Source organism: Panthera onca, chromosome C1 (assembly GCF_046562875.1).
Source record: "Panthera onca isolate mPanOnc1 chromosome C1, mPanOnc1 haplotype 2, whole genome shotgun sequence".
In the NCBI taxonomy this organism is placed as follows: Eukaryota; Metazoa; Chordata; class Mammalia; order Carnivora; family Felidae; genus Panthera; species Panthera onca.
Window position 1 is genome coordinate 220423319 of NC_138346.1, and position 17388 is coordinate 220440706.

Here is a 17388-nt window from a genome sequence, read left to right on the forward strand (position 1 = left end):
GTGAGCCCCGCGGGCACGGAGGCCCTGACTCCACCTGCCAGAACCGTTTTGGAAGCTGCCTATTAAAAAACGTGCCCGTGTGGACTGCTGGCGTTGTAGGTGGTTCGTCTTGAGGCCGAAACACAGGATCCTTTCTGGCTTTCGGGAAGCAGGGTGCTTTCCTGGAGTCAGAAATGGGCAGAGCCCCTCGGCGGGAGGACCCAGGCTCGCCCAGATGAGCGGAGATTCTCGTGAGCGAACTAGGCATCTGTCCCAAAGTCGGCCATGTCTCCAGACAGGTGGACAGGCGGGGGACAGTGCATTCTCCCGCCTCCGCGGACTCCGCTCGCACCGTGTTTTAATTCCCCGGATGAACCTGTTCCTTGCACAGCGCAGACTGCTCCAGGGTGAAGAGAATCACTGTGAGGCACCCCGGACCTCGCCGACGGGCAGCATCTCCTCCAGTGGGGAACTTCGGGGCAGGGAACGGGCCAGGCGCCACCGGCAGTGGGCAGGCCAGTCTGCCGGAACATTCTGCACCAGCCCTGTGTTCTGGCTTCCAGGGCAAGTGGAAAATGGGGCACGAGACTGTGTAGGTAGTTTTCCTTCCGGTGCTGGTGGCCCACGGGCTCTGGTGACCTCTTCGTCCCCACCACAGCCACGTGGCTGTAGAGCACCGGCAGCAGGAAGCAGGTCACACAAGCCATGGAAAGACCACGGAGGGCCCGGGTGACAAACACTACTCTGAAAAGACTACGTGGGACAGGACTCCCAACTGTGGGAGCTTCTGGGAAAGGCAACGCCACGGAGACGGGAAGAAGACCACTGGCGGCCAGAGGATGGGGGAGGGGCACGAATCGGGAGCCCGGGGGTCTCGCGGGGCCCGAAGCTACTTGGCACGAGCTAAAGTGGTAGATGCGTGTCCTGAAACGTTCTGTGCCAACCCGCGTGCTGCCCAGCACCGAGACGTACACGTGGCACCCTGGAGACGATGCCTCGTCCCTGCAGCCTCTCGGAGGGGGAGGGGGACCACGAGGGTGGGGGGCGCGGGGGGGGGGGGGCTCTGCAGCTGCCCTGCCATTTTCACGTGAACCTGAAACTGCTCTAAATAAAGCCTGGTTTTGAAAAAACCGCTGCTTCCTAGAAACATCCACTGCTGACAAAAATAACAGCAAGTGTGTCCGCTACAGCCTGTGCTAGATGGGCAGAGTCCGACGGCCTGGGCCCGAGGGCGGCAGCATCGTCTGCAGGAGGCAGGCGGCCAGCCTCACGGCTCGCTAACCGCACAGACCACACGGGACAGCGCGGCGGCTCCAGTTTCCTCGGGCCAGCAGGACGCGCGCCATACGGGGCCCAGAGCTGTTGGCAAATGTCAGGACGGCTGTCTCCGAGCCCTCCTTCAACCTGTCCCGCACCTTAATTTATACTTTGGCCACAAGCAGCACGCTGCACACGTTCGCACGCGAGCGGCCACGCTGGTAACTGGGAAGCCGGTGGCACCGTGGCAGGGAAGTACGTGCTGTAAATGGGGACAAATCCGGGGCCCCTGCAGACGTTGTCCTTGTACCCACTGTGGCAGATGGCCCCCATCAGGACGAAGGGGGCTCTCAGGGGACGTTATCCCTTTCCTGGGCACGCTGGGGGTCTCGCCCTCCCCAGGTGACATCCGCTCGTCCCCGGGCGCTGCTCACCAGTCAAGAGTGACCGCGTGGCCCTCCGACAGGAGCCGTGCTACTGGACGTCACCACCGGCTGTGACACTGAGACCCCGAAGTTGGCTCCCGCATCTGCTCTGCGGTCCTGAATTTCGGTCTTCGGAGGCAACACTTCCGGGTTGCAGTTGAGGTGCTGGTTGGGGCAAGTGTCCGTGTCGTGTAAAGGCTGCTCTGCAACCGGGGTGGGAGGGTCCAGAGGCCACGGGCGGCTGGGGGCTGTGGGTCGGTGGTGCCTCGCCCTGAGCACTCGAGTCGGCTCATCTGCCTGAGTCAGGGCAGGACGGGGGCACTGCCACGCAGGTGGCCCCTCGTTTCCACTTTTCCTACCACCATCTCCCGCCCCAAACCCCCAGCCGCGGGGTGCAGAGGCGAGCCCCGGTGCGCGGGGGATGCGGTGCGTGTGGTGACGGAGCACAAGTGGGCAGAGGGACACTCGGTGTGTCCCGCGGGTGGAAGAGGAGCCCTCCCACGCCCTGCCCGGGGCTCGAGCCACAAGGAGCGTGTCAGAGGCGGCTCACCTCCTTTTAGAAAACCTTCAGTTTGGCATTCATCCGAGGAGGAGGGTGATGGGCGCATGCCACCTGGGCAGGTTATGGGGGCAGGAGGTGGGCTGTGTCAGGAGCGTGCGTGTGGGTGTTCCAGACTTATTCCGTAAGCGGACGGCCACCCACACAGATCTGTTCAAACTTCCCAATTCTGAGCATCATTATTACTGATACAAATAGTTTTTAAAAAATTTAATACGTAAGACATCATGTAGGCGCTGCTTAGTGTTTTCAGAAGTATTTTGTGCGAGTTTAGTTCGATTTTCTCCCTTTTCTGTGGTCTTCAGGAGCTTCGGGGAGCAGCGTTAGAATCTAGGATCCTGGCCCCTTGCCATCCAATGCCCCACTCTGGGTGAGGCGTGCCCTCTGCATCAGCCTGCACCGCTGTTCAAGCACCTACGTGTTAAGGGGCTCATGGGGGGCTCGGTCGGTGAAGGGTCCGACTTCGGCTCAGGTCATGATCTAGCTGTTCCTGATTTCAAGCCCCGTGTCGGGCTCTGTGCTGCCAGCATGGAACCTGCTTCGGATTCTGTGTCCCCCTCTCTCTGCCCCTCCCCCACTCACTGTCTCTCAAAAATAAACATTAAAAACAAAAGTCAAACAAAATATGTGTTGAATCGCAGCGACAGGAACTTACCGAACCCAGCCTCCTGCAGGTGCATGGCCCCGCCCGCTGCGGCCCGCCCGTGTGATGTCACCTGCCAGGCCGGGCAGGCGCCCCTGGCAGGAAAAAAGGCACCGAAGGCAGGCTTCGACATCATGGGCACATTTTATTCCTCAGGACGTTACAGGCTAACTCTCCTGGCGGAGCAGGTCAGTTCTGTTTCTGTGGAAAGTGTGCACCTTCGAAATCGTGGGGCAGTTTGTCCCTCGGACACGGTCACCGCGGCTCCTCCGCGGCGCAGGCACAAGAAGCAGGTTCCTCCAGCACGAAGCCGGCCGCGCGGGCCCAGACGCGAGACCGGTCCGCCCCGAGAAGCGCCGGCGGGACGCCCCCGTCCGCGGTCTCAGCGGCAAGCGTCCCTCCCCGGCCGCGCCCGGAGCCCCGCGCCCAGCCTGGCATGCATGCGCTGTGGTTAAGGATAGAGTGAAGGGGTCATTCACAGACGTGTCCATGACACAGAAGACGGCCTCACACGGACTCCTCGGTGGACAGCAGTAACGGGTTGATGTACTCAAAACCTTCAAACTCCGACTGGTCGATCCTCTTTATGACGTCCCTGGGTGCACAGAACGGCGCGGGCTTGGGTCAGCCCCGCCCCCGCCGGCCGCTTGACACCCCAGCAGCCTCCGCCCCAACCCCAATGAGGCCCCTACGGCCCCGCCCCTGCCTGTAGCCTCCTAGCCCCTCACAGCCCCGCCCCCAGCCTGCGGCATCCCGCCCCCAGAAGGCCCCGCCCCGCCGCGGCTTCACCTCCTCAGGCCCCGCCCCCAGCGGAGAGCCTCCTAGCGCCCAACGGGCCCCGCCCTAGCCTTCCCCCTGCCTGGCCACGCCACCCTCCCGAGGCCTTACTCGTCGTCAGGGGTCAGTTGCACGGGCTCGCTGGTGAACTGGGTGTCAAAGTTGTCCAGACCGTACTCGTCGGTTATCTGGGGCTGGAACGGCGGGAGGGCCTGCTTCTTCTCCAACTGGGAAGGACAACGCGACAGGTCAGAGCCGTGTACTGTGCGCCGTCTCCACCGGATTTGGGTTTTGGAAGGGACTTAAGTCACAGAATGGAATAGGAAGACGGGGTTTAAACACGTCCTGTATCTGAATGCCAGTTTTCCATTCCCTTAAACACAAGATCTGGGAAAACGTATCCGAAGCCAGAAAAGTCCTGACCCGAGTTAAAAAAATGCTGGCGGTACCTGGGACAGAGCCACGCTGGGCCCAGTGGTCCTGCCACTGAACCCGAAGGAGGCTGCTCTTGGGAGTTTGTTTCTTACATCTTGGAATCCTGGTCATAAAGGAGCGGGGACTTGGCAGGGACACCACTGCCCACGCCGGTGCCTGGTGAGCGCCCATCCCGCCAGGCCCCTCCTCCCCATAAAGCCATCGTTGACCTTCTGACTTTCTAATCGCAATGCTCACCAGGTAGGAAACAGGACTCCTCAGGATCCAGACTCTGACTTCCAACTCACCATTTATGGGGCTGGGACACGCTTGTGCCACAGGGCAGACACGGGTGCCCAGGACAGGTGCCATTCAGCAGCATGTCACATGGGCGAGGGTGGGGAGGGCCTGCCGGCTCAGTCCCTCAGTTACACGCCCAGTTCCCTCCCCCCTCACCAGGTGTGTGCTGTGCACCTACCAGTGCTGGGCCAGGCACGTTCCCCAGAACACTGAGCCGTAAGTGAGGGACGAGGGTCCCTGCTCCATGGATCTATCGCGTTGGGTCTCCTCCCTCCCATGTAGCCACACGTGGAGCCAGCCCTGTGCAGCCCCCGCCCCTCAGCTCCCGGGGCCTGGAGGGCCCTTGGAAGGGCTGAGCCCGGGACCTCCTGCGGGGGCCGCCACATGTCCCCGAGCAAGCCGTGGGACTGTCCAAGACCAACGTGACGGGGAGTTGTTCCGGGCACGGGATATGACAAGCATGGGCCCCGCTTGAGCCAGTGAAGGACATGAGGGTGTCTCAGACGTGAGTCGTTTCCGGCGGCTGACCAACACGCACAGGGACGTGGCCAGCATGGCAGCCAGTCACAGGGAAGAGACAGGCGTCTTCTGTCACCCAGAGGATGCCAGGAGGGGTGCGTGGCAGAGAGAACGGCCGTCCCTGCAGCCAGAGCGGGTCAGCCGTGTCCAAACGCACGGGGGCCACGGGGCTGTGCCTGGGGGGAGTTTGCAGCTTCTCACCTTTGCGCAGTTACCCAAATTCTTTGGTCAGGACGAAGTCTTTTCCCCCAAGAAGTGGGAAGGGGGGCATTTCTTAAACTAGCTGCCTACCTTAGGTCTTGGCTGCTATAAGATTTAAACAGCAAGTCACGGCAGATCAAGAAGCGAGCGCACCTGGGTGCTCACCTGGGATCCTCCCGGCCCCCCCACCCCCACCCTCCCTCGGACCCCCTTTCCTCAGTCAAAAGCAGGAGCGAGAACGGTGCACCTGGAGTGCCTCCCGGGGGGCTGCCGATCGGCCGCACCGGGTGGGAGCAGAAGGAAGGTGCTGGAAGGGGCTCGCCATGGCGGCCGGGTGGGTCTGTTCTGATGGGCTGAAGGAGGTGGACGGCCCTGCAGAGTGTGCCAGGGGCATCGAGGGGCTCAGTGCCGCCTGAGAGGAGGCTGCCTCTGGCGAGGCCGGGCAGGGGACCGCTGGGAGGGCAGCAGTGGGGGCGGGGAGAGGCACAGGCCCCGGAGGCCGGGTCCCCGAGGACTGGGCAGAAGGGAGGGGCAGGGCAGGGGTCCAGCGGACCGCAGGGCTCCAGCCCCAGCCCGGCGGGAGGCTGGTGCTGCACGCTGTGGTGAGACGGGGCCCCGGCCTCTCTGAGCGGGGCTTCTCTGGTCTCCACTGCTCCCCGTTTCCCCAGCTCTGGGCTATGACCCCCCAACAGCACGTGTGTGGAGCAGGGACTGGCCTGGGGGCCATGAGGCAGAGGGACCCTAGCACCCACTGCATCAAAATGCTTCTTCCCTCCACTATCTCATAGTCCTCTCAGCGAAAACGACACCCCCTCAAGCACCGCGGGGGCTCCGGGCCCTGGACCCCGTGTCCCTCTTCACGCAAAGCACGTGCTTCTGCTCAGGCAGATGTGCACCTGTAGCAACGGCGGCTGCCAGCCAGGCTGTCCCTCACTCGGTAGAGCCAAGGGCGGGCCCACATGCGCCTGCCTCGGCCCACTGGGTTCTGAATGTGGCTTATAAACATGGACTCTGATCATAAAAGACTAACCTCCTCACTTCATATCCACGCCCCCGACCCTCTCCCTTCTGATCTTGGGAAAACCGTTAAGGTCTAGAATGAGACCCAGGCCAACTAGAGACTGGCTTGTCGGCAAGGACAACCAAGGACAATGGGGCTTTCGGCAAGGACGCACTGGTCAGAATGAGCAGGTGCCACCTTCAGGGGATGCGGCATCAAAGGGCTCTCGCCGAGGCCGGACATCTGGCCGGAGCCCCAGGGCAGTGGGCGAGGTTTCCACAGAGGCCTTTCCTGTTTCTGGGGCTGCACTTCGTGGAACCTAAGTCTGCAGGGCGCGAGGGCACTGGGCACTGCCATAGCTTAGCCAGTTGGCACGTGGGCCATGGGCGGTCCCTCCAGGGGTTCTATGGGTGCCTGGGTGGGGGGACAGGCCTGAAAGCAGAAAGGGGCCATCACTAACCCTAGCCTGGGGGCAGCTCGTTCCTCCAGCGTGTCCCGAGCTGTATGGATAATAGAGACCAGCCAGAATCTAGATCTCCTCCCCACTGCTGCTGGAGTCATCAGAGGCAGTTCCTTTTTTCTTTCTTCAGCTTTCCTTTTTTTAAGCAGGTTCTATGCCCAACGTGGGGCTTGAACTCACAACCCTGAGATCAAGAGTCACACGCTCCACTGACTGAGCTGGCCAGGCGCCCCTCAAAGTCAGCTTCTTAGTTAAAAAGTGCATGTGCTCTGAATATTGTTCTAAGTATTTGTCTAATAACCCCAAGGAAGAGGAGCTGGATTCTGTCTTGAAAACAGCTCAGCCAGGGCCTGGACAGGGCAGCGTGTGGCAGGGCGGGCAACCAGGGTCTTGAGAATGGGGTTGGCCCTTCTCCCCACAAAGGCACAGATGACTGTCCTCTGGAAAGTGACAGTGACAGTGACCAGGTGGAGCGGACAAGAGCTTCTCCGTCCACAGGGCTGGGGGTCGTCCTCGGCGCTGGCCGCGGGGCCACTACAGCAGCCAGGAGGGGGGCACGACACTGCCCCAGAGAGGGGCTTTCACCTGATCTAGTTCAAGCTCAAGTTCAACATGTACTTAGTGAGCTAATCTCCTTTTCCTCAGAGGAGCATATTTTCAAGGTTATATTTCAGTAACTTGCAACCATCTATGTATTTCAAAACAAAATTGGTTCAATTCCCCTTTAGCACCAGAAACCACGGCACGAAGGTCGGAAGGGCTTGCACACTTTGCTGTTAGCAGCAGCCCGGGACGGGAACAAGAAAGGCGGCTCTGGAAAACCAACTATGAAACCAGAGAAGACGCCCCTCGCTGGGCTGGCTCCCACCACTGGATTTCGGACCAGGCGGTGTGGTCACAGATCAAGGACACCCCCAAGGCGACCCGAGGCGGTATAGCGTGTGCTAGGGGACTCCCAGGCAGGACTTCTCCTAGGACCACCTGGGACCACCGTCCCAGGGGCTGATCACGGCCCCACAGGGTCCCTGTCAATTATAGGTGAACAGGTGAGTTTCCAAATCGCTTCCGGGGAACCATGCCCTTCACCCCCATCCCTGCCTCGGGGGCGAGGTGGGGTGGGGACTGGGTCATTTGTGCTTTACCAGGTCCCAGTCGATGCTGCGAAAGAATGCATGAGACTTGATGTCGGAAAATCCAGTCTGTGGCCGGCAGCCGAGCCTCTCTTTGGGGTCCTAGGGGTCAGAGATCAAATAAGGACATGTCAGCATGGAGCAAGGAAGCCCCAAGTCACGGCAAGAGAAAACCAGCTTTCCTTCCCTCCAGGATAGAAAGAGCTTCCTCGAATCATCTCCAGCCAGTCTTAACCAGCCCGGTGATGAGCAGACATTCCCTTCACTAAAAATTCTACCCCTAACACCGGAGGCTTCGTTAAATTTCTCTTTGGCATGATTTCGCATTTCATGTTTTGGCAAGTGTGACTAAAAACTGATGATTCACGGGACAGAGGTCAAATAGGGAGGCAGAGACTCACACCCACCCCGCGGCGTCCCGCAGCTGACCCTGGAAACAAGTGCCCGCGGGGCCCCGGTCAGCCCAGGCAGCCACAGACGGGACGGGACGTCAGGGCGGCCACAGTGTACCTTGTTTAAAAATCCTTTCAAGACGTGGGAGGCTTTCACCGAGAGGAATCGGGGGATCCGGATGGGTTTCTCCAGGATTACTGCAACGATCGGGGCCCTGGTGAGGAGTCTGTGTCCCTCCCGACGCTCCCTACTGTGTTTGCTCTGCCCAGCTACCTGGGAGCTCCAAACCCTTTCTGAGCAAGAGTGTCCAGGGCGCTCTTAGGGCCCTGGCCCCTCCTGCCTCCATGCAGCAGGGCCTCTCGCCCACAGAAGGTCCCCCACGCCCCCCACGTGCGCATAGTCACACGTGCCCAGGACCACACCGGAGCCAAGAGCATCCTCACAAACGTGGGCGCCTCCACACACGACCGCCAGAGGGCGCCGTGGGGACCCGGTGTTCCTGGGCATCAGCATCCCGCAGGCAGGTGTTCTGCACCTCCGGATGGCCTCGGCCTAGACCCTAACGGTGGCCCCGCCCACCCAGGCCTCCAGGGCGCACACCTGGCAGGGGCAGGGAGGAGTCCGGGCTACAGCAGGGCAGGCTGTCTTTCCTGGTGGGGCTCCCACTTCCCACCCCAGCCTTTGCCTCCCTGAGAGCCAGTCTATGAGGACGTGGCTTCTGTAGCACTGCAGGGGCCAGCCCGGGACCCTTCCATCCATAGCCCCCCAAAAGAGGAAACACCTGCTCCGTGAGGTGGGGACAGACCTGCGCGCACAGCCTGGGGGCGGCACCTGAACCCTCGGGAGACGCCCGGTGGCCCACGTACCTTGAAAAAGGTAGTCCTCTGTGTTCATGTCGGGGTTGTCGGTGATGATGTCAAAGGGGGAGCGCCCGGCCATCATCTCAAACATCAGGACGCCCAGTGCCCACCAATCCACGCTGAACCCTGGAGGGATGGCAGAGGCCCGGCACACGGGCGGTCGGCAGGGGCACGGCTGCAGGATGGGGGTGCTCCGACCGCTGAGGGAGGCAGCCGAGTGGGGCGGTGTGCACGTCTCTGACCGGCGCTGTGACCCCTCTGCCCACCATCGTGGGGCCCCTGTCTTTTTCTTTCTTAACTAGTTGCAAAGCTGTTTTCACACCAGGACCATTTTTTTTTTTTTTTTTTTTTAAATTTTTTTTTTTCAACGTTTTTTATTTATTTTTGGGACAGAGAGAGACAGAGCATGAACGGGGGAGGGGCAGAGAGAGAGGGAGACACAGAATCGGAAACAGGCTCCAGGCTCCGAGCCATCAGCCCAGAGCCTGACGCGGGGCTCGAACTCACAGACCGCGAGATCGTGACCTGGCTGAAGTCGGACGCTTAACCGACTGCGCCACCCAGGCGCCCCACACACCAGGACCATTAACTCGATGCCTGGCACTTTGCTGGTTTTCCAGATTGTCGTTTGGCCTTTAATCCTGCTTGTGGCCCCTTCGACCACACAGACACGTAAAACTGAGCACACCTGTTGGGCAGCCGTTTTCCTCCGGTTCACCTGAGCTTGAAAAAAATCCCTTCTCTAAGCCTGCATAAACTCAGGGGCACCTGGGTGGCTCGGTCGGTTAAACGTCCAACTCTTGAGTTCAGCTCAGGTCCTGATCTCACGGTTCCTGAGTTCAAGCCCTGCATAGGCCTCTGTGCTGACCGTGGGGAGCCTGCTTGGGATTCTCTCTCTCTCCCTCTCTCTTGAAAAAATAATAAACTTGAAAAAAAGAAACCCCGTTTTTCACATCTTTCTGTATTCACTGTTTCAGTTAATCTGACAGCGTTAACAATTTTACTGCACAGGGCAGCGGGAGTGGGAAAGCCTGGCTTCAGTCGTGCCCGCAGCCCCGAGACTGCTTGGGACAGTCGCCCCCATCCCGTCCCGGGCCAGCTGCTAGGCTCCCCAACCGGCCTGCCCATCTACCGGCTGTCCTTCCCCGTCTGGCTACTCAGCGACTTTGGTTGTAGCAGCCTCCTGGGCGCCTCCTGCCCCAGAGGACAAGCGACCTACCCGCCCAGCCAGCCAGCCCCCATTTTCACGGCAAAGAAACGTTTAAAAATACTTGGTGACATATTGGTGATGTGCTCCACTGCAAACCCTAGGACACAAGGGTGTGGGGTGTGCACACGTGTACAAAGATGCATCACACGTGCGAGCGCACACACACACGTATCCGGGGCACACACGCGAACACAGGCACGCGCACACACTGTAATCTCGTTTTCATTTCAAACCCGGAGAACGGAGAGGCGCAGACACGCTCTTCACGGTCTGCAGGGGCTGCAGGGCATTCTGGGTAACCTACAGCTGCTGGCTCGGTTTACAGCCGTGTGTCTCCCACTGACTGGGGGCAGGACACCAGCTGGGGCTCCAGGCCTGGGGGCTCGTGGCTTCGTGTGGCTTTTCCTCCTTCCCAACCCCTTAGGGCTCCTCGAGACAAAAGGAACCCCACGCAGTGTCCTCCACCAGGGGATGCTTGAATGGACACCCGGGACACGTGGGAGCCACACAGGTTCACATAGGGCGGAGGCCAGTGGGTGACAGGAGGGAACCAAGTGAGGGCTGTGTGCTTTAGGTGTAATTTGGTCAATAAAACCGCTCTCCCCGGCTGCGGGGTCCGTGGTTAGGTCCCCCGGCAGCGTCAGCCCCAGCAGGTCAACCTGACCCTCTGCATCATGCCTGCATCCCCAAGGGGTCAGGGGTCCCTTACAGGGGTGGGGGGCTGTGCTCGTCCACACCCGCCTGCTGTGTGCCTGTGAGCAGCCCCGTCCCACAGCCCCGCTCACCGTACTCCTCTCCCCGCAGGATCTCCGGGGCGATGTAATTCGGGGTCCCGCAGAACGTGCTGGTGGTGTCGCCAGGGCCCAGGCCTTCCTGCGGGGACACAGTCAGTTACCAGGAAGGAAGAAAAGCGTCTGAGGTCGGTTAGAGCAGGAGGCGCCTTGCCTGGGCCCCTTCGGGCTGCGGTGACCGGGCGGTCAGCACCTCCGACCCCGAGGGGCTGAGACGGCCACGGTGCTATGCCGACCGTGAATTCCAGGGGCAGGCGGGGTGGCCCTGGGGGCTGGGTGCTCGCCTTGCACATGCCGTAGTCCGTTAACTTGATGTGGCCGTCCGCGTCAAGGAGGACGTTGTCCAGCTTCAGGTCCCGGTAGATGATCCCTCTCTCGTGTAAGAAGTTGAGCGCGATGCAGATCTCAGCGGCGTAGAATCTGGGGGCAGCAGAGCAAAGTCAACGAGGCGCCTGGACAAGAGGCCCGGGTCCAGACAGAGCGGGAGCTGGGGGGACGCCCGACGCCCTGGGGTCCTCGTGCTCATCCAGCACGTGGGGCCAACCAGACCGCCAGAGGCGCTCGGCGTCCCAGACGTTAGGGGAGCGCAGATCGGGACCACCACACACCCGCTAGGGTGGCCACTCTCAGAGACGGGCGGAAAGTAAGCCACGCTGGCGAGGACGTGGAGAGCGGACTGTGAGAGCACGACCAGTGGGCGCTCCCGTGGAGAACAGCACGGAGGGTCCTCAGGAAGCTAACACGGGAAGGCCACACGATGCAGCGTCCCGAAGGGCCCGGGCACCGGGCCACCCGGTCACCGAAGCCAAAGGCGGGAGCAGTGTCAGACGGGCGGGTAAGCAAAACGGGGTCCCTCCATGCAAGGGAACGTTCCTGAGCCTGCTGCAACAATGAAGCCTGAGGACGTCGGCCAGTCCTCAAAGGACACATGCCTAGGATTCCACTCTCGAGGTCTCTTGGGAGGACTGGGGAGACGCTGGGGGCCAGCGTTTCACAGGGGCAGAGCATCAGTTAGGGAAGATGGAAAGTTCTGGAGGCGGGCGGTGGGGATGGCCGCATGACCGTGTGGATGTGCCTAATGTCCCTGAGCTGTGCGTTTACACTGGCAATAATGGTGTATTTGGGGTTACGTCTGTTCTACCACAATCAAAGAAAAGGAAAACGTGAGGCGCCCGGGGGGGCTCAGTCGGTTAAGCATCTGATTCTTGATCTCGGCTCAGGTCCTGATCTCACGGTTCGTGAGATCAAGCCCCATGTCGGGCTCTGCACTGACAGCGCGAAGCCTGCTTGGGATTCTCTCTCTCTCCCTCTCTCTCTGCCCCTCCCCCACGTGTGCCCTCTCGATCTCTCTCAAAATAGATAAACTTCAAGAAAATAAAAAATAAATAAAAAAGAAAAGGCCACTGTGTGGGGAGCGAGCCACTCCTGGGTTAGTACCTGCCTTTCCCCGGAAAGGATGTAAGGTGACCAAAATCACTGTATGGAATTGATTTTTTTTTTAATGTTTATTTATTTCTGAGACAGAGACAGACAGAACATGAGTGGGGGAGGGGCAGAGAGAGAGGGAGACACAGAATCGGAAGCAGACTCCAGGCTCTGAGCTGTCAGCACGGAGCCTGATGCGGGGCTCGGACTCACAAACTGCAAGATCATGTCCAGAGCTGAAGTGGGACGCTCAACCGACTGAGCCACCCAGGCGCCCCTGCGTGGAGTTGATTTAAGGGAGGTGAGGAGGAGCAGGGAAAACCATGGAAAACAGGAAGGAGGTGGAGAGGAGATTCACACTTAGGGCCCAGGCTGCGGAGGGCGGGCGGCGTGGGTGGCCCCGAGAGTCACTGTCACTTCAATAGAAATGGGTTATTCTCCTCCGAGAGCCATCGCCCTGCATCCGTGAACCAGAACCAGAGGCGGCGGCCATGATGCCCACTCAGGTGAGTTCCCAGCAGGAGTGTGCCCCCCCTCCCCCCATTTTGGAAACAGGAAAAAGGCAAAACAACGGCGGTGTCCCTGTGCGCACATACTCTCCTAGGAAGCACCCACTTCTCCGGGCGACGTGCCAGCTGGCTCTGGAGTCTGACACTCGGCAGGGGACAGCAACGTCCTCTTTGCTGGGCCCCCCCGGGCCCCTCCCAGCTCATTGCTGGCCTGTGCCCGCCTGCCCACACCCACCTGGCATGGTCCTCTGGAAGCTTCCTCTGTCTCTGCATGTGGAACATGAGGTCCCCGCCGTTGACATACTCTATGACCAGGAACAGCCTGGAGGGAGACAGAGGGTGGTTGGGGCTGAGACGCCAGGGCGGCCCGAGTGGACCTCACCAGTGGGGGTTCAACGTGGGGAATCCCCGGCACCAGGAACGCTGAGCCAGGCTGCGGGCACGTCAGCTCTCCTCCCATGAGGAGGGAGGCCCCTGGGTCACCTGACCCCTCTCCCGGGTGAGGAATGCAGCCCAGCCTGAAGAGCTGGGTCACTGAAGCAACATCCTGGGGGGCGTGCGCTCAGTTCCAACAGAGAACACCGTGACAATCCCCTTCAGCCGCTCATGTCCCTCAGCACAGGAGCAAGCACTCCCCCCACGGGGCCGGCCTTAGGGTAAAGGAGATGAAGGTACGGCAGGGGCGGGGGCGGAAGCCACTGCGGGAAGGGAGGGCACCACGTGCACAGGTGGCTGGGGAAGGTGTCCCAAGAGGGCAGACGCAGGTCATGGAGCTGCAGGGCCACCCCGGAGGCAGAGGGGACAGGAGGGCGGTGTGAGGGTGCACAGGCCAGGTGAGGGGTGACGACGTCCGGCGAGTGACCGCTCTGGCCGCCGAGTCTGGGTGGACCCCAGGGAGGCACAGGAGGTGCCCTGTTGCCGGGCGGGAGCCCAGGAGGTTTGGATGGGGGCGGGGCGGTAAGCAGGCACCAGGGACGGCGGGCGAGGTTGCGGGGGGCTGGACACCGGACGGACAGCCCCGGCGCAGGGGTGACTTCATGGTGAGAGGCCTGGGGGCAGCTGGGCAGGGGGGCCCGAGTGACCCTGTGTGACCCCGCGACTAAGGAACTAAGACCACACGCTGTCCCGGTCTCCAGGCCAGCTACCGCGTGGTTCCTACTGCGTGACCTCTTTCTCGAGTTCGGTAAGATGCCGTTTTCAAAGTTAAATTCATGCACAATCTTCCAGAAACACCCCGTTGAGGGCAGATCATGGTTCCTCCGGGCGGGGAGTGGGAGGGTCACAGGTGCCCACACGACCGGAGAAGACGGGCTCCAGACCACCTACCAAGGTTCTGACACACACTTTACACACTTACAAAAGCAACGGCCCGAAATCTGTGAATCCGCAGATGGAAACAGGCCCGAGCAGCCCCAGCCACCCGGCCCGAGGCGGGGGGCAAGTCAACCCTCACTCCGCTCCCCTGCTCCAAAGGGCGCATCTGGTGCAGAAACCTGGACCTCCCCACGGACTCGGCTGCGTCTGTGACGCTCCCCCCCACAAAGCCTCGCCCGCTCACGTGTGTGTTGTGTGTTGGCATTCACGTTGCAGCAGAGGCAACAGGGTTCACGCCACCATCTGGCTCTGACAGTCTGCACAGGCGGCCACCAGGGCGGAAGTGTGGCAAAGGTCATCGGACCCCTGGGAAGAGACCCCCGGACCTCTAACCCCGAGGGTGACTTCAGATGCAGGGCAGAGATTTTCCACAAGGACCACGAATCACGTCCCCAGGCGATGATACGGCTCCCTTGACAGCCTGCCCCCCCAGCAGCGACGTTCACCCCAACGCTGTGCTCCCCGGGAAACGCTGCCGGGGCCCGGCCCGCCTGCGGTGACGTCAGGTGATGATGCAAACCCACGCCGCGGCCAGAGAGAATAACGGCACGCTAACTCTGGGGAGAGCATCGGGAGCTTTAAGGAGCCGAAAAACGGAGGGGACGTTTAAAAACGGAGCAGTGGAAGCAAAGGCAGTTTCCTTTTTCCACCCAGAGAAAAGCCGTGGGAATCTGAGGGGAGGCGGAGCCAGGCTGGGCTGCTCTGTGGTCCTGGTGTAATTCCCAGGTCAAGGGGTTTGTTCACTTTGCAAAGCTGATCAAGCCCCAATCCCAGCGGAGGAGGAACTCTGCTGTCTTTGCGAAGGCGGTGGCAGACCTATGTTTTTCCCCATCTTTGGTCTACAGATAAACCTAAGACTGCTTTCGGCGTTTCCTGACAGCAAAACTGCACCAGAGTCACAGGGCTCACCTCCCGCTAGTGGGCGCCTGGCACGCAGGGCAGCTCCCGTGTGGCACGAGTCCCTTCACCCACAGCCCCTCCCAACCCAGAGGGGGGCCGGCGACAGGTGGAGGAGGCCTGGGGCGGCCCTTCAACATCGGATGGACGACCTCTGCCCAACTCCCCCCAGCCTGCGTGTCCGCCACCGGGAAGGGAAGGAAGCAGGACTGAGGAGCCCAGGTCAGCGCCTAACCCTGCCCTGACCCCCCCAGAGGGGGACCGAGGGGCTGTGCCCCGCTGGCTGCAGTAAACCCGGGCATGGGACCCCCACGGACCCCCACAGACCCTCAGAGCGAGAGCCCAGCGTGCACTCACTCCTCAGAGCCGAGGACCTAGCACCCCCTCCCCCACGTCTCCCCACCCCTGGGGAATAAAGCCCCCAGCCCCCCAAACCAGTCAGACGGAAACACCGATGCCACAGGATAGAGCGAGCTTGGGTCAGGAGGTGATACTATGAACTAGGTAGGGGCCGGCACGACCTGTTTGTAAATAAAGCTTTATCGGGACACAGGCGAGCGTCGGTGTCTCCGTGCTGTGTAGGGCTGCCTGCACCACGGCAAACACTTCCGACACGAACCGAGCGGCCCTCAGAGGTGAAAATCCTTACTGTCTGACCCTCTGAGAGAAGGTGCAGGCCCCTGGTAGGAGAAATAAGGAGGGCTCGTGCGGCCTCACCGAAGCTCGGGCAGTGACCTCAGCACATCGCGCCTTAACGGTCCGCCCGGTGACCGAGAGGCAAAGCTCTACCCCTCCCCTACTTCACACGCGGGAGGCCGGGGCCCTGCAAGGCTAAAGGACTCCCTCGGGGTCACGGTCGCTGTCGACGAGACCTGACGTCACACGAGGCCGGGGCACCGAGACCCCAGGCTCAGAACCCCCGCTTGCAGGTGCCTCTCCCACACCACGGGGGCCGTCGCCCCCCCACCCCCCCCCCCCCCACCCCGAGGGAACAGTCCCAGGAGGAAGGAGAAGCCGCTCGGGGGACAGAGGAAAAGAAGAACTCGTGGTGAACAGCAAGGAGGGGAGGCAGGAGGCAAGGCCGGTGAGCCCCGCAGGACCGGGCAGGTCGAAGATGGCAGAGAGGTGCCGGCAAGAGGCGGAAGCTTCCGGAGCGGGAGACACTGCAGAACATACCCACCCGTGGCTGGGGCCTGGAGGCTCGGCCCGGGGACGCGGGGGCCGAGCTGGGGCAGGCGTCCTCACACGGGAGAGGGACACACAACCGCTCAGGAGGCCACCTGCGCACGGAGCGGAGAGGAGCGGAGCAAAGCAAAGCAGGAGAGGCCACCGCCGCGAAGCGGCCGCAGGACGCCGGCGGAGCGCGTTCCCGCCAGGAAAACGTAAAAGTCAAGTGAACAAAAGCTGGCAGGCAGAGGGGGAGGCGGCTCCTTCCACAGCCCCAGCCCCAGGCGTCTCGCGAGGTCCTGCCAAGAGACGCCAGCGCAATTGAGAATGTTCTAGAGAATACAAGAGAAAACTCAAAAATCCAGCGAGGACGGCGCAAGAAGCGTACAGAACGGATATTGGTGAAAACTCCCAGAAGAACCATCCACAAACCAAATCTGAAAGCACATTAGCAATAATGCGCGACGTGGCCTTGTCCCCCAGGGAGTCAAGCAAACGTCAACCCCACGTGTACCTCGTGACGGCACAGCTCAGGGGCTTAGTAACGGCTGCGTCCCGACATGGTGGGGACACTGACACGCCCTTTCTCCCTTTTACTTTTATTCTTCATTTTTAAAATGTTTATTTATTGTGTGTGGGGCGGGGAGGGGCAGAGAGAGACTCCCAAGAAGGCTCCCAGGTCAGCACGGAGCCCGACGCGGGGCTCAAACTCACAAAACAGGAGGTCACGACCTCAGCTGAACTGACTCAGGTTGCTTTTCAACCGACTGAGCCACCCGGGCACCCACGGCCACGTTCTTTCTGGACGGTAAACTAGAAACAAGGCCACTATCCCTGCTGGTTACTGGCCTGTCCGGAACCTTCATGCAACTCCTGGGGCTGGGAGCCTGCAAACTGTAGCCCAGGTTCCCGGGGGAGGCCCCGGAGGAGACCAGGTGACAGTCGTCCAAGCGTCAGGAGGGGACGGCTCCGGCAGGCGAGGCACCCCTTCTGCAGATGCAGAGCCCGGTGTGATGGCCGCAGGTGGGGACACCGGCCTCTGCTGTCCCCCACCTCCCCAGCCTCTTGCAGGAGCAGGTGTCTGTGTGACACTCGTCA

The 17388-nt window shown here is 61.1% G+C and overlaps 1 protein-coding gene and 1 long non-coding RNA gene across 3 annotated transcripts in view; one reads left to right on the top strand and one right to left on the bottom strand.

Annotated features, from left to right (window-relative positions):
- Positions 1-2988: 2988 nt before the first annotated feature.
- Positions 2989-17388, bottom strand: part of PRKCZ (protein kinase C zeta) — a 99400-nt gene continuing 85000 nt past the window's right edge. For both annotated transcript variants that reach the window (XM_081796504.1, XM_081796505.1), the window contains 8 exons: positions 13088-13174; positions 11203-11338; positions 10913-11000; positions 8924-9043; positions 8175-8254; positions 7677-7766; positions 3752-3867; positions 2989-3458 (listed from right to left, as the gene is read on the bottom strand). In XM_081796504.1, coding sequence (XP_081652630.1) covers positions 3371-3458; positions 3752-3867; positions 7677-7766; positions 8175-8254; positions 8924-9043; positions 10913-11000; positions 11203-11338; positions 13088-13174 — 805 coding nt within the window. In that variant the 3' untranslated portion in view covers positions 2989-3370. The remainder of the gene's footprint in view (positions 3459-3751; positions 3868-7676; positions 7767-8174; positions 8255-8923; positions 9044-10912; positions 11001-11202; positions 11339-13087; positions 13175-17388) is intronic.
- LOC145715703 (uncharacterized) lies at positions 3866-7983 on the top strand. Its single transcript, XR_014138135.1, has 3 exons — positions 3866-4859; positions 7263-7580; positions 7771-7983. It is a non-coding gene; the product is annotated as an uncharacterized LOC145715703 (long non-coding RNA).